General features: G+C 50.7%; 2 protein-coding genes across 4 annotated transcripts; one reads left to right on the plus strand and one right to left on the minus strand.

The window, feature by feature from the left end:
• The first annotated feature begins 6,235 nt into the window (after positions 1-6,235).
• On the plus strand, positions 6,236-9,315 carry GNMT (glycine N-methyltransferase). Its single transcript, XM_049892413.1, has 6 exons — positions 6,236-6,749; positions 7,564-7,691; positions 8,151-8,267; positions 8,491-8,633; positions 8,734-8,855; positions 8,939-9,315. Exons 1-6 carry the CDS (start codon positions 6,544-6,546, stop codon positions 9,108-9,110), a joined length of 888 nt encoding a protein of 295 aa, XP_049748370.1. The 5' UTR covers positions 6,236-6,543; the 3' UTR covers positions 9,111-9,315.
• Positions 9,316-9,402: 87 nt separating this feature from the next.
• Positions 9,403-21,049, minus strand: PEX6 (peroxisomal biogenesis factor 6). Of its 3 annotated transcripts, XM_049892358.1 has the most exons (18): positions 20,099-21,049; positions 18,009-18,172; positions 17,452-17,535; positions 14,589-14,691; positions 14,376-14,509; positions 13,739-13,850; positions 13,153-13,361; positions 12,937-13,017; positions 12,533-12,728; positions 12,256-12,332; positions 11,976-12,108; positions 11,692-11,897; positions 11,503-11,564; positions 11,162-11,270; positions 10,575-10,691; positions 10,328-10,405; positions 10,072-10,211; positions 9,403-9,868 (listed from the first exon to the last, which is right to left on the minus strand). In XM_049892358.1, the coding sequence occupies exons 1-18, from the start codon at positions 20,975-20,977 to the stop codon at positions 9,732-9,734; spliced, it is 3,021 nt and encodes a 1,006-aa protein (XP_049748315.1). In that variant the 5' UTR covers positions 20,978-21,049; the 3' UTR covers positions 9,403-9,731. The 3 variants fall into 3 exon arrangements, with proteins under 3 accessions (XP_049748315.1, XP_049748322.1, XP_049748306.1); XM_049892365.1 differs by lacking the exon at positions 12,937-13,017; XM_049892349.1 differs by having other exon boundaries at positions 12,937-13,361.
• Between the last annotated feature and the right edge of the window lie 2,781 nt (positions 21,050-23,830).

The following is a 23,830-nucleotide window of genomic DNA, read 5'->3' on the forward strand; positions in this document are numbered from 1 at the left end:
TGGGTGAGGGGGCCTGCTTAGCCCCGCTTCCCCTTCCTCCAAGTTAAGGCAGTCTTGACCATGGAGATTGGAGCAAACTGGCTGTGGAGGCTTAAAACTAGGTCCTTGGAGGAAGATACTTTTTTCATCTAGACCCCCACCGCCTCATCTCCGGACCGATACTGTCCACTGTTAAAGATGCTGGTGGGCAGTGAGATCCAATCTAGAGCCAGGTCCCACCCCCCCCCCCGCCCCCGGACTTTGCTCTGAGCATAGGAGATGGCTGGGGTGGGGTGGGGGCTGGAACCCAGGGTGGGCAATCATTTGCAGCCCCTTGGACTGTCTAGGATTCGGTGGCCTGTCCCTGATACCCGCCATTCTGTCACTAACCCACAGCATTTCAGTGCCTGGTTTGCCTCTGTCCCTGGAGTTTCATTGATTCTGAATGTAAGGTAGAATGGGGCAAAGGCCTATCGCCTTTCCCAGGGTGTTGGCCGCATGGGCCAATCCTCAGGACAGGCAGCGCTGTCTTGCTTTGCTCTTTGACCTGTGGCTGCGGGATGACAAGCCCCCTCCCCCTCCTGAGGGCCAGGTGTGTTGTACACTCACTAGCTCTGCACCCAGCCCACCCCAGCAGAGGCAGAGGCAGGATCTGACTTCCCAGGGTTTTCTTTTCCTATTCCCACCATACATACAAGTCTTTTTTGAACTTGGCTAGTAAGTCCATTTTCCCACATTTCTTCCCTTCCATAAGGTGAGGGTACTGCCTGAGCCTGAGTTAATCTGATCTCAGTCCCCCTACTAAAACAGTTTCCTAAACTTGCCTGGACATGAGAGTCACCTGTTAAACATACAGACCTCTGGACCCACCTCAGTCCTGCTGGGTTGGAGACTCTGCATGCTTAACAGGCATCTCTGATGGTTCTGACATAGCCCGCTGGGACCCACTTCAGGCAACATTTGGCAGTGTAACCTGTTGCTGACAAGTTGATTTTGACTCATGGTGACACCATGTATGTCAGAGTAGAACCGTGCTCCATAGGGTTTTCAATGGTAGGTTTTTCTTCCAAGGCACCTCCGAGTAGACTCCAACCTCCAACCTTTCAGTTAGCAGCTGAGCACATGAACTATTTGTACCACCCATGGACTCCAGCATTTGTCAACCCCAGGTGTTGCCCTAAGATGGGGCTTTGATGAAGTCACACTGGGCCAGGGTCTTGTCCTCAGAAACCCAACTTCTCAGAACCCCAGATTGAATCCATCTTTGTAGGAGATTTCCATCAGCCAGACTCCCAAAGGCAGGTGGACAAAGCACAGGCCAGTTTATACCCGTTCAGTGCTTAAAAGAACCACAGGCAGGGATACAGTCAAGTCTCAAGGGCTAGGTTCTAGTATCAGCAGTGGCACCTCAGGGCCTGTGTGTGTGAATTTTAAAGGGCAGTGCCTAAAAGGCAGGCTTCACTCCTTATCCCAGTTGCTGGGTGGCGTTTCCATGCAGCGCCTTTGCACAAGTTAGAGAAAGATGCTCTTTACACATTTGACTTCCATCTGTTAGAAGGTTGTTTAAATATGTTTTGTTAGAATAAGACACTGTTTGCCAGAAGATTATAATTATATAATAATAAGTACACAAGCCTATAAAGTTGGCAATGTGAATGGAGCCCTTTAAATGTGGAGCCCTTAAATAAAAATGGTTAAAATGGGAGAAAAAAAAATGTGGAGCCCTTGCACAGTGTACAACCTGTCCCGATGTTTACAGCTGCCCTGCATCACTATAGTGCCCAAATAGAAACAAAATTTACTCTCTACCTCACCTAGATCTGATGGCATGTACTAAGTCACATGTTTCAATGAGCAATGTTTAACCTGTTGCCAGGGCCTGAATAGTATATCTTTTTTAATTGTGGCAAATATGTAGGTAGCAAAATAGTTGCCATTTCAACACTTCCCATGTACAGTTAAGTGACTTACGCTCATCATGCTGATCAACCATCACCATTTATCCGGAATTTTTCCATCACCCTTAATGATTAGTGTACCATTTTTATGTTGAAAAACAGTGAGCAGTCCCCTGGATACCAAAGAGAGATTAATGGTGGTTAAAAACCAAACCCGTTGCCCTCGAGTCGATTCCGACTCATAATGACCCTATAGGACAGAGTAAAACTGTCCCATATGGTTTCCAGGGAACGCCTGGTGGATTTGAACTGCTGTCCTTTAGGTTAGCAGCTGTAGTTCTTAACTACTACGCCACGAGGGTTTTATAATGGACGTTAAACGTTAGTACATCTTAAAACTGCTTTTAGCAACGTGTGACATGGTCAAAGAGAACCTGTCCTCATACATTGGTGAAATTCTCAGAGGTGCATGAAGTATAGTAGTAATGAAGGCACCATTACTAGTGTTACAACCCACTGATACAGGGAATCTATTTTACACTTAACCAGACTTAGATCAGATTGAGCCTTATATGGTACATAAAAAAGTGCCAAAACGCACCCACTGTGATAATTCTGCTGGCAGAGTCCATGCAGGGGGGCAGCTTCCCTTCCCTCCCCTCCCCCAGCATCCAGTGTTCAATCTGGGTTGACAGTGTCAGTGGAGAAGAGCTTTTTTCAGCAGCTTGGACTGAAGTTAGGTCCCTGTGTGAGGCAAACGCTTTGCACTTGACTGCTAACATAAAGGTTAAACTTCAAACCCACTCTGTAGCACCCCGGAAGAAAGGGCTTCTTCTGTAAAGGAGAGTTTTGCTCTGTAACACATAGGGTTGCCATAAGTTTGAATTCAGTGGCAACGAGTTTAGTTTTTTTTTTTTTATTTGGACCGAAGTTTGGAATGTGACATCCATCATCTGAAAATGAATATCTACCTGTTCTAAATAAAAAACATCCAAGATGTCTTTCATTTGTAGCTACTGCACATACATGAATCACAATTCAGGATTTTAATGTGTCCTCAGGGAGGAATTGCTTTGGAATTTGTCCAGGTGCAGCCATAGTCCCAAGCTAAAGTCTTTTTGCATACATATTAAATATTTGGAGATGAAGAATTTAGTCTTTTCAGCCAATTCCAAATAAGTTTTGCATATTTCAAATATCACCTATTTTTATTTTCAATTAAGTCAAACTAGATTGATTTCTATATTTGAATGTTCAAAACTTGGGGAATGATTAAGTCACAACGCATCCCCCTCAATGGACTGTTACATGGACATTAAAAAGGTGCTTAAGGCCAAGCAATTTATGGTCAAGAGAAGAAAATACACTTTTGATAGTTTAAAGAAAAAAAAATTGAAGAAAAACATGAAATTTCATGTAGACTATGATCTCAACATTTTGTTTATTTTTAAAATACATCTAGATGAGAAAGAAAATCATTAATTTGGGAACTAAAATCTTTGAAATAGAAGGTACTCACAATCCATAATTTTTTCAACCCTAACTTACCACCAGCATTCATATTATTTAAAAAATCGCATTATGGCCTTGGGGGTAAAAAACTATGTTTCTCAAAGTGTTAGGCATCAATACTTAAAACCAAACATTTAAGTCAGATTCCTTATCAGTATGGTGAGTGCATGGCTGCAGGCCAATCACAACATGCTGTACAAACATTAGGAAGTCTGAGGATTACTCCAAAATTTCAAACAGCTCTCAGCTTAAAAGGAAAAGACTGAAATAGTTTCTAGACATGGAAAATCTTGCCCTAGAGGGGGAAATCACATTACACCAAATTAAAAAGCAAGATGCTTAAATAGATGTTCTAGATGACCTTTTTTTTTTTTTTCCTTATCTAGATGAAACAAAATACTTTTTTTTTTGGAGCTAGTTTTATCAAAACCCTATGGGTTGGGACTAATGGACCACATCTACCACAGGCTCCACCAGACTGAGTCCAGTGCAACTAGGTGGTGCCTGGCTACCACCACTGACTGCTCTGACAGGGATCATAATAGAGGGTCCCGGACAGAGCTGGAGAAAAATGTAGAACAAAATTCTAACTCAGAAAAAAAGACCAGAACTTGCTAGCGTGACGCAGACTGGAGAAACCCTGAGAGTATGGCCCCCAGACACCCTTTCAGCTCCGTAATGAGGTCACTCCTGAGGTTCACCCTCCAGCCAAAGATTTAACAGACCCATGGAACAAAACAAGACTAAAGGGGCGCACCAGCCCTGGGAAAGGGACTGGAAGCCAGGAGGGAACAGGAAAGCTGGTAATGGGGAACCAAGGGTTGAGAAGGGAGAGCGTTGACATGTCATGGGGTTGTTAATCAGTGTCATGGAACAGTGTGTGTACTAACTGATGAGAAACTCGTTTGTTCTGTAAACTATCTAAAATACAATAAAAAAAAAATACAAAAGCTATGGAGCGCAGTTCTGCTCTGACACACACAGGGTTGTCATGTGTTGGAATCAACTCTGTCACCTGGTTGGTAGTTTTATCAAAGAGTTTCTAAATTGGATCTTCTTTGGCAATTTCCAGGTGAAAGAGTGGACAGAGATGTCTGCTACAAACAATGCTCTTCTCCCAGGCTTCATTAGTTATATGAATATCCCAAGGAGAAATGTCACAGGAATACTTGCCCGTAAATATTTAGACCCAAAGAACCTGGTAAACCTTAACAACCTGTTGATGAGATGATCCTGGTCATTCTAAAGGTGACATTTCTCAACAGCTTTTGAGCCCTGAGAAAATCCCAGGTTTACCTCAAATGCATTAGAAGGGTAAAAGAGTGACCCTCCTGCCTATTTCGGCATTCCTTTCCCAGACAAAGCAAATGGAAGAGAAAACAGTATGAGAAAAAATAATGATGAATTGCCCTAGGCTACTTATACTTAGTTAGCTTTTCAAATATTTTATATTCAGCCAATCCATATGTGGACAGTGATAAATTATTTCTCTTGTCATTTTGGTTGTTATTCCTATTTAACGTCATTACTCATTTTTCCCTGAGTGGACTTACAGAACTCCAGTGAGATGAAATTAAATATTTTTTTTCTTTTAATTTTAGGCCTGTTTTTCCTTAAAATTTCATTTCTTATGATATGACAAAATTGTTAGCAGATTTTAATGCTGAACTCGTCCATTTACAGCCAGATAATCAATTACTTTTCTCCTGATTTAGGGCAAAATAAATGTGAAGCTTTTTTTAAGTAAAGAATGAATTTTCCTACCCAAGGAAGGCACTGATTTTCTTGGATAGGCCTCATACTTAAAAAAAAAAAAGCCAGCCACTCAACTGCTTTGATTTGAGGTCATAGCACACAGATTGCTGCCCACAACTGAGAGAATAATTCTTTTAACATGAGTTTTTTTTTTTTAAGCCTGGGGGTGATGAGGCGGACTTCCCCCAGAATATTCTGCTAAGAGAGTAACTGAGTTTACTTGCACATCCCTACTACAATGCCTTTCTTAGCCTGTTGCCAAAGACCTGGGTCAGCGTGAGCACAAGGCTCCTTGACTTGAACATGGATAGACCTGTTTGAGGCAGTTCACATAAAATAGAAAGTTCAGAATGATTTTGGGGGTTCATCCAGCTCCGAGATTCTACGGAGGCTAAGGTGGTTAGGGGAAGGAGCCTCCTTTGCTCTAAATTCCGTAACTCTTTCTGCAGCCAGAAGAACAAAGTCAGGTAGGGAGGGCTGTTCTCCATGTCTCAGGCTTTGCTGGGTGGCATCGTCTTAGGGAATCCACATCAGCCCAGGATCTTGTCCTCCGAAGAGAAGCCTACTGCTCTGGGGAGGAAGGGTGGGCTTACTGTAACCAAACCAAAGGACCAATATATCGCTCTGGCAAGAAGCGATAAAATAGCAAGAGCTCCAATCACCCTCACCCCTGACTCCACACTTCCCTCCCTGCGGGCACCTCCGTGAAAAGCCGATGGTCTTTTTAAGGGCGATAGGAGGGGGAAGAATAGGAAGGAAGCCACCAGACTCCAGCATAGGTGGCTCAGGGAAAAGCTTAATGCGTCACCTACACCACAAAGGCACACTGGCCTCCAAGGGGGCGGGACTATTCCTTGGGCCAGGGCTCTCTTTTCCTGGACTTGGATGGACAGACTTCCTATTTTCTCCCTTTCCTAGGCCCTTTCCACTGGGCAGTCTTTCCTTAGACATGCTGATACTTCCTTCGCTGGGGACGGTCCCCACCTGCCCCCCTGGGCGCTCAGCTCTGTAAATTTTGAAGTTGGAAATTTCTTTCCCTTTCTATCCAGCATGGGTGCAGATGGAGTGAGCAATCTCACTGGTCCCCTCTCCCAGACCCTCCCCTGTCCTCCTGGCGACCACGTTAAGTGGGAAGAGGGCTGGGACTGCAGGAGGGTCATTTCCCGCTGTGGGAGTGACCAGAGGGTTGGGTCCTCAGCCTGACAATAAGGGCCGGGTCAAGGATTCGAGGCTGCACCCTCTTCACCGCCTGGCAGCCGACGCCGGGGCCAGAGCCCAGCAGGGGCGTATCCCGAGCTCACCTGCCATTGGCAGGTGGGGTCGCCCGGCCCCGGCAGCGGCAGCGGCCACGCACGCTATAAGTGCGAGCGAGTGGTTGCCGCACTCGGCGTGGCGCAGGATGGTGGACAGCGTGTACCGGACCCGATCCCTGGGGGTGGCGGCTGAGGGGCTCCCGGACCAGTACGCGGACGGGGAGGCCGCGCGCGTGTGGCAGCTCTACATCGGGGACACCCGCAGCCGCACGGCCGAGTACAAGGCCTGGCTGCTCGGGCTGCTGCGCCAGCACGGCTGCCAGCGGGTGCTGGACGTGGCCTGCGGCACGGGGTGAGCCCGGCGGGCTGGTGGGGGGCGCGGCGGGGCGGCTCGGACCACCGCCGGGCACGTCCGGGCAGCTCCCCCTCTGTCCCGGCAGAACGGGCACGAAGAGGACACGGGGGGAGGCCGACCATAGAGGGGCGAGAAGAGAGGGCTTGAGTGAGGGTGCGGGCGCAACGGTGGGCCGGGCGGGAGGGCTCCCGGGGCGGTGGAAAAGCCCCAACCGACGACGCCAAGTTCAATCCTGGCTCCTGCGTTGTTCCTTGAGCGTTGGTTGGCCTTGGGCAATGTTATCAAATAACATTTGTTCATCGTTGGCCAGTGCCAAGTGCTGTCCCGGAGCTTTTGACACATCAGTTTTTAAAATCTCGCAAAACCCTATGAGGTAAGCAGTGAACTCCCCATTTACAGTTGGGCACATTAAGTCTCAGAGAAGCAAGGACCCCCATGTAGTGGAGAGGTGAAGGGTAGTGAGGTTGGTTAGGGTCTGGCTGGCGTGTGCATACTAAACTGCCTCCTCCTGTGCCCAAGTTAATTTCCCCTAGCCTCAGCTTGCCCATCTCTAAAATGGAGACACCACCTCACAGGGTTGCACATTTGTTGAGTGCCTGGATCTGAATAGGTGATAAAGAAAAAGTTGCTACGTGGTGATAAGCAGATTTGTGAGCTCATCTGAGGTCGGCAGAGAAGGCCCAGGAAAAGGAAGCAGAAGAATGGACTCTGATGGGTTGAGGAAGCAGAGATGTCCAGCACAGGGATTCCTCCTTGTCCTCCCAGCCCCCCTGACTGCCCCTTTTTGCCACTCATCCCCGGCTCTGCCCAGGGTGGACTCCATCATGCTGGTGGAAGAGGGCTTCAGCGTGACCAGCGTGGATGCCAGTGACAGGATGCTGAAATATGCACTTAAAGAGCGCTGGGACCGGCGGCACGAGCCTGGCTTCGACGAGTGGGGTATGCCGGGTCAGCCAAGCCCTCCCCAGCCCAGCTATCAGGGACATTGTTCTCTCTGCCCTGGGCTCCTTTAGTCCATGGATGGGGTGTCCCACCCCCAGGGGGACAGTAAGATCAGAAGAAAAATTACTGTCACTTGCCAGATAAGGGAGGGTTAGGCATTAGAAGAAGGACAAGGCGTGAAGAGCTACCTTAACTGTGTTTATTGTGTCCTTTACCTCCCCCCATGAATGAAAACCCATAAGCACGGAGTCCTCTTTCCCAACTATGCCCTCCTCCTCCCCTGGCCTCTCTTCCTGCTCACCCTCCATGTACATAATGATCCCCTCCCCCTAACAGAATGGGGAGTGCCTGTTTTGAAGAGGAAACAGAGGCAAGACTGCATTTGTTGGAGGTGGGTGCTACTGGTACCATGTAAACTGTGTTACTCTGGTTCTTCTTCACCTTTTTGGCTCCCAGTTATTGAAGAAGCTAACTGGATGACTCTAGACAAAGATGTGCCCCAGCCACCAGGGGGTGGCTTCGATGCTGTCATTTGCCTTGGAAACAGTTTTGCCCACTTGCCAGACTGCAAAGGTGAGAGAGGGTGTGGCCTTGGGCATGGTCCTTGCCCTGAGCTATATCCCTTTCTATAGATCCCTGCCCTGGGTGCCTGCTTTCCTGTAAAGTGGATTCTTTGCTTTGCCCTTCTCTGCCTTGGCACTGGTACCCCTGGGGAGGGAGAGGGAGAGATGGGAGGGAGATGGGTGCTGGAGGGTCCTGAGCAGACGGAGCCTCCCTGCCCCTGCCTGGAGCTCAGGGGACCAGAGCGAGCACCAGCTGGCACTGAAGAACATTGCAAGCATGGTGCGGTTGGGGGGCCTGTTGGTCATTGACCACCGCAACTACGACCACATCCTCAGCACAGGCTGTGCACCCCCAGGGAAGAACATCTACTATAAGGTGGGTCTCACTGGGGGAGGAAGGCTCAGAGTGGGAGGTGTGATCCAGGGGCCCCACCGTGGGCTGCAGAGGCTAATACTGTCTGTACCATGGCCTGCAGAGTGACCTGACCAAGGACATCACGACATCGGTGCTGACAGTGAACAACAAAGTCCACATGGTGACCCTGGACTACACAGTGCAGGTGCCTGGGGCCAGCCAGGCTGGGTCTCCTGGCATGAGGTACCCACAGGGCTAGGCAGGGGTGTGAGGGGGGGGGATAGCTGGGCCACCTGCCCTCAAGGTCTCCTGGGGCTCTGTTGCAGTAAGTTCCGGCTCTCCTACTACCCACACTGCCTGGCACCCTTCACAGAGCTGCTCCAAGCAGCCTTCGGGGGCAAGTGCCAGCACAGCATCCTGGGTGACTTCAAGCCTTACAAGCCGGGCCAGGCCTATGTTCCCTGCTACTTCATCCACGTGCTCAAGAAGACAGACTGAGTGCAGCCGCAGCTTCCACAGCCCTGAGCCCAGGCACTGCCGGGCTGTCTGGGACGTGGGCACAGACAGCAGGGCAGATACCGGGGGTGTGGGGAGGGGCCAACTACAGGTGGGCATAAAGATTTGAATTCAGGCAAACGGAAGGGCTAAGAATAGAATCTGTGCCTTTTTCAGTTCCCATATGCCTTGTGTTTATGTCAGAAGGATCAGGCTCCTATGGTACCCACCCCTGCACGCCTGCCCCTAGGGTTTACTTCTCTCACCACATGGCTCTGTGCCTTATGAATCTTTCACCAAATGACACCAGCAGAGGGCAGCATATACTTTATTTTCAGCCTCGGATCTGGCCAATCCCCAGAACCCCAGGCACTGGCCCCTCCTCCTGAGCAGATTGACCTCATGGAGCTGGCCTGGGAGGAGGGACAGGTAGACAGGGCATGCCTCTTGAGCTCTTCCTGGTACTCCCAATGCCACTCTACCCTAGGGGAGCTCCTGGAAGTAGGCAGCCTTCAGGTGGGTGGGAAATAGCCTGAGAAGAGCCTCTTCCTTCCTCTCAGGTCTCTGTGGGGATACTGAAGCACCTTTAGCCATTGTGGGTGGGTCCCGGGCCACAGGAGGCTCCTAGCAGGCGGCAAACTTGCGCTGGATGCGCTTGTACCGGAGCAGCTCCTGCTCGCTGATGGAGGGTTGCAGCCGGGCGGCAGCCTGCAGTAGGTCCTCCATAGTGAGCTGCAGTGCTGGGTTCCCCAGCTCCAGCCCTGGGAAGTGACAAGGGCCAGTCAAGGCCAGAGTCCCCATGCCAGCTGGGGAACAGATCTATGCCCAGGCAGGGAGAGTCCTGGTGGAGGCACCTTCCTGTCCAGAATCCCCCAGATGTAAACGGTCCCTCCTCTGCAATCCAGAACCAGGCCTGCCTTCCACCTGCTTTTTGGCTGACTTCTGGGGCTGGCGAGTGGCTCACCTTCCTCCAAGTCCCGAACCCTGCGTTTGAGGGCAGTTGTCATAGCGTCAGAGCAGAGGGAGTAGAGGTCAGCGCCCGTCAGCTGGGGAGGGCAGTGATCCAGCACCCTCACCAGGCTCACAGTGGGTTCCAGCTTGAATCTGTGGAGGGGAGACAGGAGACAGCATTATCGCTGGCATCGCCTACTCCTTCAAAAGCTCGCCAGCTAGTCTATCCCAAGGCCCGAACCCTTTGGAAATCTTCTAACAGGGCATACTTGCGTGTGATGGCGCTCAGAACCCGCAGCTGGGAGGCCCTGTCCTCGCTCGCGCCCACAAACACCAGCTTGTCAAATCTTTAGGGAGACAGGTAGAGAAGGTCAAGTTCCTCCTCCCTCAGGAGCCTAGGCTGGCATCTGCACCAGGGAACCCCACCATGAGGGGTGGAGGAGATACAGGGTGGGGGTTGAGGGACAGGCCCAAATGGGGGTGGCCTGGTGGACGTGAGAGGTATGGGGTACCCACCTGCCAGGCCTCAGCAGGGCAGGGTCCAGGAGGTCTGGCCTGTTGGTGGCTCCGATCACAAACACATCCTGAGTGCTGTGAAGCCCATCCAGCTCGGCCAGGAGCTGAGACACCACCCTGGAAAGGAGGAAGAGAAGGCTGGAGAGCCCTTGGTCCTGTGTGCCTCTTGTTACCAGTTTTCTCAACAGGGCCTTTTGTTCAGTCATGCCCTGCACATCCCTCCATGCAGGCCCCCATTCTCCCTCATGTCCCACACCCAACAACAATGCCCTGCTTTTAGCCTCCGCTATACTATCTGAGGAAATCCTGGTGGTGTAGTGGTTAAGCGCTACGGCTGCTAATCAAAAGGTCATTCGAATCCAGCAGGCACTCCTTGGAAACCCTACGGGACAGTTCTACTCTGTTCTATAGGGTCACTATGAGTCAGAATCGGCTCGATGGCAAGGAGTTTCGTTTTTTTTTTTACAGTATCTGAGAACCAGAAGGACAGGAACTTGTATCTTTGGGCTCTGGTCCAGAGTTGGCTGTGACCTGTCTCCCATCCCTCCCATTCTAGACCCCAGATCCCATTCCTGCTCAGACCCCACCTGTCCATCACTCCTCCAGAGTCTCCACTTCGCCCCCGACTTGGGGCCAAGGAGTCCAGTTCATCAAAGAAGATGACACATGGAGCTGCAGCCCTGGCCCTGGCAAACACTGAGGGGAGAGAGAAGGCCCATGGGAGGGGGAAGTTCACGGGGGTGGGGCTTGAAGCCAGGGCAAAGAAGGAAGGAAACTGAGGTTTGACCATTCATCCCCAGCACTCCAGGTACTAGACTCTGCTGGGCAGGAACCCAACTTGTGGAATGGCGGACTAGAAACCACCATGAGCAGCCTGGGGAAGTGGGGCAGGGAAGCAACACAGGACTACCAGGGTTTGCTTGCTCACCTTCCCGCACGTTCTCCTCACTTTGGCCCACGTACATGTTGATGAGTTCTGGTCCCTTCACGCTGAATGAGAGGATGTGAGAGGTGAGACTTGCCAGATGCAGACACATACAATCGCCCTCTCGGGCCACCCCTCCCAGCCTGCTACAGCCCCCAGCCCACCCAGCATCCCTTCTAGGCCCCTGGCCACCTGAGGAAGGTAAGGCTGCACTCAGTGGCCACGGCCTTGGCCAGAAGGGTTTTGCCAGTGCCAGGGGGCCCATGCAGCAGGAGGCCTGAGCGCCTGAGGCCCAGGCTCAGCAGCTCAGGGTGCTCCAGAGGGAGCTGGATGGTCTCCAGGATCTCCTTCTTCACCTCCTGCAGCCCGCCCACATCGTGCCAGGACACCGAGGGGATCTAGGAGACGGAGGGTGCATGGCTGGGGATATTCTGGAGGAGGAGCTCCTGCCCCACCTCCAAGGGCCTGGAGTCTACCTTGGGGGCGCCCACAGCTTGGGAGTGTGCTGCCTGCAGCTGCTCCAGCGCCTGCCCGAAGTCCTCTGCCAGGAGGGGGAAGCCAGCTACACACAGCTCCCCCTCATCCTCCTCACTCCAGCCACCTGCCAAACTGCAAAGAGAAACTCAGGAAGCCTCTGAAAGACCTCACCTAAGGCCTCCTCCCCACCAGGGTCCTGTTCCCTTCTCCCTTCCTCGCCAGGCCCCAGCCCATATTTCCTCTTGCCTCCTTCCCCACCCTGTGCCAGAGTTTCCTTACCCTGAGTTCTTGATCCTGGTGCAGGCTGCACGGCTGCTATGGGTCAGAAGGGCATAGAGATCCCCCACCACAAAGCCCTGGGGAACCAGAGGAAAGGGCAGATGAGCAGGGTACAGTAGGTGGGAACCTTTGGGGGATGTGGAAGTGGTCCCCCTGTCAGCAGCAGAGGCCCAGCGTGGATGCAGTAGGGTTTTCTACCCCTCCGCTTGCGGGGTGGCAGGACTGAGTTCCTGGGACAAGGAACACAGGGAGGCCCAGCACCCTGCATGGTACTCACGGCACACCGCCGTGCCAGCTGGGCCAGGTTCACCTCTTGGCCCAGGGGCAGGTGGGCAGTGAGAGCCTGCAGGATGCTGAGCCGCTGCCCCTCTGTCAGCACAGGCACCTCCAGCTCGTGTGGGAATGCTGTCTGCACATCAGCAGGCAGGTCCCGGGCCCGGCTTGTGGTGGCCACAACCATCAGGGGAGGGCAGCTACACAGAAGGCAAATGGGCGCTGAAGGCAAGACCGTGGCTGGCAGCTCCTGAGCACTGCCTCATCCTGAGGCTGGTGCAGAGGGTGAGGGTGTTGAGGTGGGTGCCAGGATGGGACAGAGATGAGCACCCCAAAGGTTCTTGGATGAGGGTCCATGGGAAAACCTTGAGAGGGGAACCTTTCTCCCCCATCACATGAAGGGCTCACTTTTCTTCAAGCCAGTGTTTCCCAGGGGTGGGACCACATCTTGCTCCCTCTGGACACGCTAAGGCCTTCACACAGGTCTGCCTAGAGGGCAGCCAAATGGGCGTAGATGTCCGAGAAGTCATTGAGGGGCCACAGGGAATAAAGGACCAAAAAGGCTGAAGAGAAGTCAGAGAGCTGGGCGTTGCCCTGCTAACAGGCCCAGCTCTATATAAATACCTGGTGAGTGGGTCCTCATCGAGGAGGAGGTGACGCAGCGTGGCCACCACACGGGCATCCTCACCTAGCCCCTCGCGGTCCCGGCCCAGAAGGTCCAGAGCTGTCAGCAGCAGCACCGCCGGCCGGCAGCGCCGGGCCCGGGAAAAGGTGGCCTGCAGTTTGGTCTCCACAGCCCCGCTGCTGTCTGCACAGAGGCTGGAGCAGGGTACCTGGGAGAGGAGCCCAATGGGCCTGTGAGCATGTGAGCAAGGGGGAGCTGTGACTGGGCAGGGAGAGGGGACAATGAGTCAGAAGATGCAGGCCGTCTTTTTTTTTTGGCAGGCAGGGATTAAGAGGGTAACACAGCCAAAGTCCCACCTCTTCCTTACCCATTCCCTAGTGCTATTTCCTGGATTCTGAACTGTCACCCAAAATCTTAAAACCCCTTCTCTCATGAAAGCACTTCTCAGTAGCTGAGCATCACGGGAATATGCCTGACTCACTTGACTGAGGTGCTAGGGCCTGGCTAGTAGGCCAAAACATAGAAAGACAGACAGACTGCATCTGAGAGGGAAAGTAGTTGGCTCTACTCTTCAGGTACTCTCACCTTCAGTAAGTGCAGCCCAAGGCGGTTGCAGGCAGCAGTAACTGCTGTGGTCTTCCCACTGCCCGGGGGGCCCCGTAGAAGGACACTGCTCGCTCCTGTCAGCAGAGCACCCCTGCAACCAGAGAAGAGACCCCATCTCCTCTACCAGCCCAAATCTTGGCATCCCCAGTAACATGGGGACCCTTGGATTTAGAAAGCACACACCCTGTTTCTCTCTCCCGAGCCACCCCATGCCCCACCAGGACTGTCTCCACATGGTGAGGCCATATTTCCCACGCCACCTATGGAGCTCTGGCAGCGAACATATCCCGCAGCCAGAGACTAGTTCCCTTTTGTCATCACTGTGCCTTCAGTGGAGCTTTCCTTGACTGTTACGTCTGGTCTCGACCTATTGAGAGGAACTGGCGGGCGGGGGGGGGGGGGGGTCTGTGTCTATACATGGGCCAATGATACGGGAGCCTGAGGATTTGCTTTCAGAAAGGACATGGGTTGGTGGCCTGGGCATTCTGGTTTGAGGGAGGTCCTCCCTACTCCACTCTGGCCAGGAGCACTGGGAACTCCTAGTCTGGCCTACTGCACCTCCAGGGACGTTCTGAGCAGGGACATCTCCATACCCTGAGGCTGCAGCCTCACTCACCCTGGCTGGAGGCGAGGCTTCAGGGCAGCACAGAGCTCGGTCACCAGGGCCTCCAGGCCTGGGGGAGACAAGCTACTCCAGAGAGTGTGTTCTCTTGAAGGCAGCCCGGGAACAGGGCTCAGGGTAGCACCCGCCTGTGAAGGTGGGAGGAAGCTCCAGGCTGATGCCTCTATTCCCTCCCCCAGGTTTACTCCTATCCCTACTGGGCCTCACCATGTACAAGGAGGTATGGGTGGTGTCGGCCAAGTAGGCACTGGTTGGCTCCTCTGGGGCTTCTCCAACTGTTTTCTTCACCTTAAAAAACACCTCCGGCCACCTACAGGAAAGAGGCCCAATGAACCTCATGCCCAAGGCCCACATACCCACTTCCTGAGGACAAGGTAGCTGTCTCAACCACAGAGGCCCCACTGCAAGGACAAACTCAAGAGCAGCACAAATAAATGCTCCCAAGGCACGGCTGGATCATGCACGTGTTCAGGGCAGGAAGTATGTCGGTCCCTCCACACCCTCCATGGCAACCATCAAGAGTGCCTTGCGGGGCTTGGGGGGTTTCTAGACAAATGGCCACCCACCCACTCCAATGGGAAAAGCCACTGCTGTACTAAGTAATGGATCATTTGATCGTTTCCACTGACTGCAGAATAGTCTCTCCCTCAAACACATACACACCGAGGCTCCCCAAAAACTCAGAAGGAAGAGTTCCCTGGCTTTTATGTGATAATCCACAAAATTTAGTTGCAGGCAGATTCCTCAGGAATGACAGCTAATGATTAATGACTCTCCATCCGGGCTGGACACCAGAATTACCTGTGAAGCTTTTAAATATCAACTTTTCTCACATACTGTAGGATTTTACTCATATAAAAATACCCAGTACAGGTAAATCCATAGGCAGAAAGTAGCTTAGTGGTTGCCAGGTGCTAGGGGAAGTGAGGAGCAGGGAGTAGCGGCTAACGGGTACAGTGCTTCTTTCTGGGGTGATGAAGACGTTCCAGAATTAGACAGTGGCGATGGTTGCACAACCTTGTAAATGTACTAAAACCCACTAAACTGTACACTTCTAAAGGGTGAGTTTCATGGTGTGTAACGTATACCTCAGTTTTTAAAAAGAAATATTTCTCCCTCCTTTGGAAAATAAGAAAACCCACAGGCCCCAGTCTCATTCTGCTTCTGCCTCAATGGGTCTGAGTGGGGCTCAGGTATCTACTTTTCAAAAGCTCTTTCAGGGACTCTGACGCATAGCCAGGGCTGTGCAGTCACTGGCTAATGTCATAGGGAGTTAGGTTTATTCAACTCACTACCTGGAAGAGGGTGGATAGCAGGTTGCGGCTACTAACCTAAATTTCCAGGTAAAGACATGATGACCTGCTCCTCTTTAGTCCTCAGGCGGAAAGGTAATGACAGCCAGGCTACCACCTGGGCCTCTTGAAGCCCTTTGCTCACACTGGCCTACAGTCTCAAAGCTGCTCCTTCAGGTGGGTAGGAGTGACCCAAGGTGGAGGGGGAGGCATACAAGGTTATGAAACTCTTGCTAGTTGTTACTGTTGGCAGTGATTATGGTAAAAACTAGAATAAGGAAAACTGGATCCTACTGTTATTAATTATAAATAAATGATGGGTGGGCCCACAACCTAGAATCCCAATCAGGCCAAACATCTTGAGTCAGAGTGCATCATGCCAGCGCTGGGAAGCATCGCGTAGGAATCCAGTGAGTGGCAGCACTGTGTGGGATTAGGCTGAGACAACTTCCTGATGGAGGGTAGACTGGGCAACCTCAGGCAGAAGAGCCAGACCTCTAGAATCTATGTGGACACTGTTAGACGACACTTGGCTATGCTTCAGGGGGCCAGATAGGAGACAGTGGAGCTGGTTCCCGTGTGGCCTGGTTTTGGGAAGTGGAACATGGGAGAGGCTAAAGAAGCTATACACCACTGACAGTGGAACTCTTTCCCAGTGATCTGAGGAAGCTCTCTTTAGGGCTTCCCTTATCAAGCCCTAAAGCACTCATCTCTATCTGTCCTTGAACCCCACCCCACCCAATCCTGCTTTTCTTGGAATATGCTCAGGGAAAGAACTACTGTGCTTAGCACCCAAAGGAGGGTGGTAGGTGTCTACAGGGCTAGAACTGTATAGACCCAGACAGGGTGGATTAACCAGTAAGCATGGTAGACACAGGCTTAATTGTGTTTACCTCCTAAGCTGTAGTGCACAATTTCACATGGGTTTCACCACATCTTTGCTAGGCCTGAGACTTGACATGAATGTTCTTTTGCCCAAGTTCCTGTGGCTGGTCCCACCTTATTTGAGATCTCCCTGAAGGCTGAGTTACTGTGTTTATCAGTTGTGTCCTCCTCCTAGTAAATTGCTATAGGAAATCAGTCTAGAATAAAGGAACTGGTTAGGATATAGGGTCATATTTTTCCCCCTTCACATAAGGCCAAAGCTGTCTCTTAATTCTTTGCTTCACCATTTTATATGGAATCTCTGCAGACAGAGTCAACAGTAGGAAGAGAAAAGCTGGATTCCTTGTTTTGGGTTCTTGGCTCAGTTATGGTCCATGTCTCATTCTCCATTGAGAATAAGGAAAAACAGAAGAGATGGCTTCTCAAGGATAGCAGCAACCTCTGTGCCCCCTTTTGGGAGATAGGATTGGGAAGCAGCATGTGTATAATCCATTAATTAGAGGAGAAGTCTGAGCCTGGGTCTCCTTATGTTGAGTATATGGGAAAAACACCTTAGCCCTGGCCCAAACACTGTGGTTGAGAATGGAAAGGAAGGAATCGCCTCTTGGTCTAGGTCATGAAATTAATCTTAATGCTTTACTTTACCTATGAACACCATACAATGATTAGCTTGAGGATAAACACCTCCCAAAGTCAGCAGCAGTGGCTCTTAACCTTTTCTCACATACCTGTTTGAGAATCTGAAGAAGCTACAAACTGTCTCTTCAGAAAAACGCACCCAACAACAAAACAAGTTCTCATGCACGAAATTATTGCAGACAATTTGGGGGAGGTATAGAACTCCTGCACCCAGGTGAAGAACCCCAGAGGTAAGATAGGAGGCAGCTGCGTACCTGGGCAGTTTCTCTGGGCTTCCTTCCAGGATCTCTACTTGCCCAACTGTTGGCACACACAGCACATCCCCTTCCTGGACTACCCTGCAACACAGCAGCAGCCCTGGTCAGCTCTCAGTGGGCATCGTGAGCACGTGCCTGACACAGTCCCCCCATGCCCACCCCCAACATGCAGACTACTTCTTAGAAGCCTCCTGCCCACCCAGAAACCCCAGCAGTTCTCCAGAGAACAAGTCAGACCTAAAATGAGCTGGAGGACATGAAGAGACTAGATAGAAAGGGGGATCAGAGACCAGTGAGGGATCCAAGAATCCTGGCTCTTTGGGGATCCACTCAGATACAAGAGGTTTCTCAGTTTAGAATGTCTCAAGTCACCTCATGATCCAGATTTCTCTTTTATTGTCTGCCTGGCACACCAAGAGGCTCCGAGCCACAATATTTCCTAAAATATGGCGTCTTTTAATCAGAGGCTCTGTGGTACTTGGATCTAAGGCATGGAGTAAGAGGAAAGCAATGAGGGTGGGTCACTATCCTCCTGAAAGGGGTAGGCAGCTAACCTGGGTGTCTGAAAGTGCCGGTAAAGAACATGGTCATAATTTCCATTAATGCTGTAGTGAGGAGAGGACACAATTTCAATGTGTAACTCTCTGGCAAACGGAGGCCCAGGCAGCACTGAGCAGCTTCCTTTGTCTTCGGGGGTGCTGAAGCCGTCCAAGTACCTCTAGTAGAGAAACAACCACCACCTTATAACATTTTCCCAAAGAGTCAGGCTCTGCCCTGTCTCTTCACAGTCAATGCATCTACTTCCATTCTCCAGCCTTCATATAACCACAACTCTGGAGTAGCAGAGCTGAACACCTGTATCTTCCCTACAATGCTGCCCTCTCAAGCAGAAACTTCCCCCTCTAATGAGCATCAGAAAGAGATGTCACCTCGTTTTCTGGCTCGGACTCCAAAAAGGACCCCAGTAAAGATAAGCCTTCTGTGATACTTTTAAGTTGGCCCAGATCCAGTGAAATAGTAGAGACATTTAATCCCCACAAATCTTTTGAGTGACACCAGGCAGCTGCTGGGATTGATATTAAGTGGACATTATCGGAATTCAAACTGTGGGAAAAGGACATGATCTTGCTGAAGCTGAAAGCATTGGTTCAGCCGAATGAGCTCCAGTCTGAGTACTCCAGAAGTTTTTCCTCTGTTCAAAAGGAAACTCATACCTACTCCCACTCATGTACATCTTTTATCTCTTGCTGACATCCCAGAGCGTTAGTCTGCTATACCAGCATCGTCCAATAGCGCTTTCTGCAATGACGGGAATGCTCTGTATCTACATGTGGGTACTGAGCACTTGAAATGTGACTACAGCAACCAAAGAATTGAACTTTAAATTTTATTTAGTCTTAATTAAATTTCAATAGCCACAAGGGGACTAGCGGCTTCCATATTGGACAGTGCAGGTCTAAACCAGACATTAAAAAAAAAAAAAAAAAACCCAAACTCATTGCCGTTTAGCTGATTTCAACTCATAGTGACCCCACGGGACAAAGTAGAATTGCCCCATGGAGTTTCCAAGCAGCTCCAGACAAAGAGGTGCTTATACATTAGACTAAACTTGTCCCCTGCAAATACAATCATCTTCTTGAAGTAAGCTCCTTAAAGGCAGAAACCAAAAACTTATCTTGTCTGTATTAAATATTAAATACTAGGTACCAAAGAGAATAAAGAGCTCTTTCATTCAAGGAGTTTACAACATATAATCGGGGATTAGCCAGATTACATAATCATAACCAGGCAGGATCAAATAAAGCCCTAAGAAAGGTACAAAATGCCACAGGAGGAGGAAGCCACGTTAACTCTGTGGCGGGGAGATTATAAAAGGCTCTGTGAAGGAGGTGGCATGACTTTAGACGGGCCTTGAAGGAAAGATGGTAGGATTTTAACAGATTAGGCTAGAAGAATAGGAAGGAATTTGAAGCCAAGGATAAACATGAGCAAAAGCACTTGAGGTATCATTTTTCACACTACCCAGCATAATACTGGGTGGTGGTTCTTGCTGGGTGTTGTTGAGTCGATTCCAACTCACAATGACCCCATGGGGCAGAGAGGAACTGCCCCATAGGGCTTTCTAGGTTGTCATCTTTACCGGAGCAGATCACCTTTCTCCGGAGGAGCTGCTGGGTAGGTTTGAATAGCCAACCTTTCCGTTAGCAGCAGAGTACTTAACCTTTGTGCCACCAGGGCTCCGTAATATTGGGTACACAGTAGCAATTCATTCTGTTTCATTCTGTTGTGCATGGGGTAGCTGTGAGTCAGAACCCACCGGAGAGTACCTAACAACCAGCACCTAATAACAACTACAGTAGCAATTTGACGGACCGATTAGATTGAGTGGATTAATATGCACACCTAGCAACTTGATTGTGAATCTCACCTTTCACCTAAATAGATGAAAGCCCTTCCCGTGCATCACCAAACGTGGAGGTTTATATTTTGATTATAAAGAATGGATAAATGAGGCTATGACACATTAAGTGAAAAATCCAAGATCTTAAGGAGTAAAGGGCCTAATTCTATAGCTCTTTCAATTCAGTGAAGACCTAGAAAAGAAGGAAAAGGAATCATTCCTGGCCTTGGTGCTGTATCCTACCTGAATTCTGAGCTCTCCCACTTCCAGAGGGTCACAGCCAAGATTAAAAGCTAGAGTGGCAGGTACGAGGGCCAGTCCGTCAGCGAGGGGCTCTCCCAGCTGCCCAGACTCGGGTCCCAGCCTCTCAGAGAGGTCCCAGCGTCGCTCCAGGACCTGCACCGTGGCTAAGTGCGGTTTGGTGTTCGATGACTCTCCGGCCCGGGCTACCCACACCCATTCGCCCTGGAAGAGACCGATGCCCCGGAGACATCTCCTGCTCACCCCCAGTGAGTCTCCAGTCCCTCCCAGAACTCCCCGGAGTTGTCGGACTGTGCCCAGAACTGCGAAGGAGGACACCACGGGCGGAGGTGGGGGTCGGCTGCTGTCCCCAGTCTCCGGGCCCAGTCTGGCCCGCCCGCGGAGCTCCGTCAAAGCCAGCCGCGTCCCCGGGCCCAGCAGCCCTTGCAATGCCGGCCGCGTCTCCAGCACCCGCGGCCCGGGGACTGGCAAGGCCTCTCCGCGCCTCACCAGCAGCGGCCCGACCCGCGGTCCGAGCCCGGGCCCAGACGACGTGCCCAGCAGCGCCCAGCCCAGCGCCGGGGGCCGCCGCACGGGACGCGCCCGCACCCATGCCCCGGAGTCCAGTGCCAGGAGCCGCAGCAGCGCTCGGCTAACAAGCAGCTGCGGGGGCCCAGGGCCCTGCTCTTCAGTCTCCGCACTCGGTCCCTCCAGGGCCGCCACTAGCAACGCCGGCCCAGCCGGGCTCTCCCCTGCAGGCCGCAGGGCCAGCACTAGGCCCAGCCCCGCCGCAGACCACGGGCTCCCGGGCGGCAACAGCACGGCCAAGGGGGGCGTCTCAGTCGGGAAGGGCTCCAGGACCCGCAAGACAGTTAGAGCCATGGTGACAGGAGACCCAGAAGGAAGGTGAAGGAAGGCGGCTTCCGGAGCCAGCGAGCTGGCTTGCTAACGGTGCGAGCGTCGTTTCCGCTTCCGCCAGGGGAGGCGTGAGGAAAGTGGGAGGGGAGTCGGGAGCAGCGAGCATGCTCTGATAGGAAGCAACTGCGCCTCGGAGAGGTCAGGAGGTGCTCCAATGGCAGGCATCTCTGCGGTTACGTAACATTTACGCCTGCGCTCTTTGAGCCTGTGCTTGCAGGCGTCTTGTAGGCAAGAAAGGTTCTCTCTGTTAACTGGCATGCATTTGACAGTTTATTGACTGACCACTGAACAGTCAGCGTGCCCTGGAGCGACTGGGCCCAGTGCTGGGGGCTGTGTTTAGGAAAGAATCGACTCCTCCCTCTGTGGAGCTGTAGGAACTGAGGTTTCGGGTTGTGGGGAGGGTAGCAGGAGAGTGGTAGGATTATAAAACCCTGTGTTAGACGTGCTTGTGGATATGTAGTGGCTGCTGACTGAATTACTACATGTGATTCATGTAGCCCTGGAGTGCTTGGTGCGGCCACACCTGTTCCAACACATCCTACACAAAACCCATGTTCCAACACGTCTTGTCCTGTTCGTTCTACACCCACCAAACTGGGAGCGAAGACAAAGCAGCTTCGGTCTTACATCTTTCCAAATCCGGTTACTCTCCCCTTACCAATACTTACAAACCGGAGACCCATTCCCTAACCTCTAGGAGACCCTAGAGGAGGGCGTCGTTGCTTCCATAATCAGCACCAATACAACAGCCTGCTTCCCACCTGTGGTGTTACCGAGATTGCACCCTTGTCTCCACCCGCACTGATTTGTAGGCCACACATTTCCAATTATTAACAATACGTTTGCACCCAGAGTCAGTGGATTGGAATGGTGGTAATCTACTCTTTGGACCTTGCCTCTCTTCTAGCTCTGCCCAACTTTCTGCTTTCCTTCACAATTGAACATCTTCTACTTCGTAGTTATGCGTTCCTGAAAATATTTTTGAAACTCAAGTATTTGAAAATTGAATATTAGATTTGCATGTTATGAGAGATTTCTATCCACAGATTGACAGGAAATCATCAATTGTCTGATTATATTTCCTGGAAGTACCTCCAGTCCTAAACCTGAAAGAGCCCAGACACACTTCTTCGAAACAGCATGCAAGAACGTGTTAGATACCTGGATTCACATGGATGAAAGTTCTCATTTGGTGGTACTGAACGGTATGTCTGAAGAAGACTGAAGAAGATTTGATGCCTTTGAATTATGGTGTTGACAAAGAATATTGAATATATGGTGGACTGCCAGAAGAACAAATAAATCTGTCTTGGGAGAAGTACAGCTAGAATGCTCCTTAAGAAGCGAGGGTGGCAAGGCTTCGTCTCACGTACTTTGGACATGTTATCAAGAGGGACCAGTCCCTGGAGAAGAACATCATGCTTGGTAAAGTACAGATGAATTGACATAGTGGCTGCAACAATGGGCTCAAATGTAGCAACGATTGTGAGGATGGTGCAGGACTGGTCAGTGTTTCATTCTGTTGTACATAGGATCACTATGAGTCAGAAGTGACTTGACAACACCTAACAACAAACTATATGTGGCTCTGTCCCCTGCCTCCCAGAGGGACCAAGGACTGGGAGGGCAGTGGATAGGCCCAAAAGAATATATCTGCTTTATACAGTAGCAGGCAAGCTCTAGGCCTTAGGACTGTAGTGTTCCTTGGGACCTTAAAAAAAAGGGAAGGATAAATACATCTGGTATCCTGCCTGGAAGGTCCCCGGGTGGCGTAACCAGTTCACACTGGTCTACTAATCTAAAGGTTGGTGGTTTGAACCCACCCATCAAGATCACAGAAGAAAGGCTTGGCAATCTGCTTTTGTAAAGATTTTTTGTTGTTGTTAGGTGTCCTCAAGTCGGTTCTTTCTCATAGTGACCCTATGTATAACAGAATGAAACACTGCCTGGTCCTGCACCATCCTCACAATTGTTGTTACGTTTGAGCCCACTGTTGCACCCACTGTGTCAATCCATCTCATTGAAGGTCTTCCTCTTTTTCGCTGACCAAGCATGATGTTCTTCTCCAGGAACTGGTCCCTCCTGATAACAAGTCTTGTCACCCTCACTTCTAAGGTACATTCTGGCTGTACTTCGTCCAAGACAGATTTGTTCGTGCTGGCAGTCCATGGTATATCCAATATTCTTTGCCAATACCATATTTCAAAGGCATCAGTTCTTCTTTGGTCTTCCTTATTTATTCTCCAGCTTCTGCATACATATGAGACGATTAAAAATATCATTGCTTGGGTCAGGCGCACCTTAGTCCTCAATGTGACATCTTTGTTTCTCAACACTTTAAAGAGGTCTTTTGCAGCAGATTTTCCCAATGCAACATGTCTTCTGATTTCTTGACCGCTGTTTCCATGGGTGTTGATTGTGGATCCAAGTAAAATGAAATCCTTGACAACTTCAATATTTTCTCCATTTATCATGATGTTGTTTATTGGTCCAGTTGTGAAGATTTTTGTTTTCTCTATGTTGAGGCATAATCCATACTGAAGGGTGTAGTCTTTGATTTTCATCAGTAAGTGCTTCAAGTAAAGATTACAGTCAAGAAAACCCTATGGAACAGTTCTACTCTGCAACATATGGGGTTGTCACGAGTTGGAATCGACTTGATGACAATGGGTTTTACCCTGCCTGGGGTTGGAACCCATATGGACACAAATGACCAGTTGCTGTCTAGTGGACTCTGATTCATGGCAACCCCACGTGTGAGAATAGAACTGTGCTCCATAGGGTTTTCCATGCCTGATTTTTCAGAAGTAGATCACC

The sequence above is a fragment of the Elephas maximus genome, chromosome 1, assembly GCF_024166365.1.
Source record: "Elephas maximus indicus isolate mEleMax1 chromosome 1, mEleMax1 primary haplotype, whole genome shotgun sequence".
Lineage (NCBI taxonomy): Eukaryota > Metazoa > Chordata > Mammalia > Proboscidea > Elephantidae > Elephas > Elephas maximus.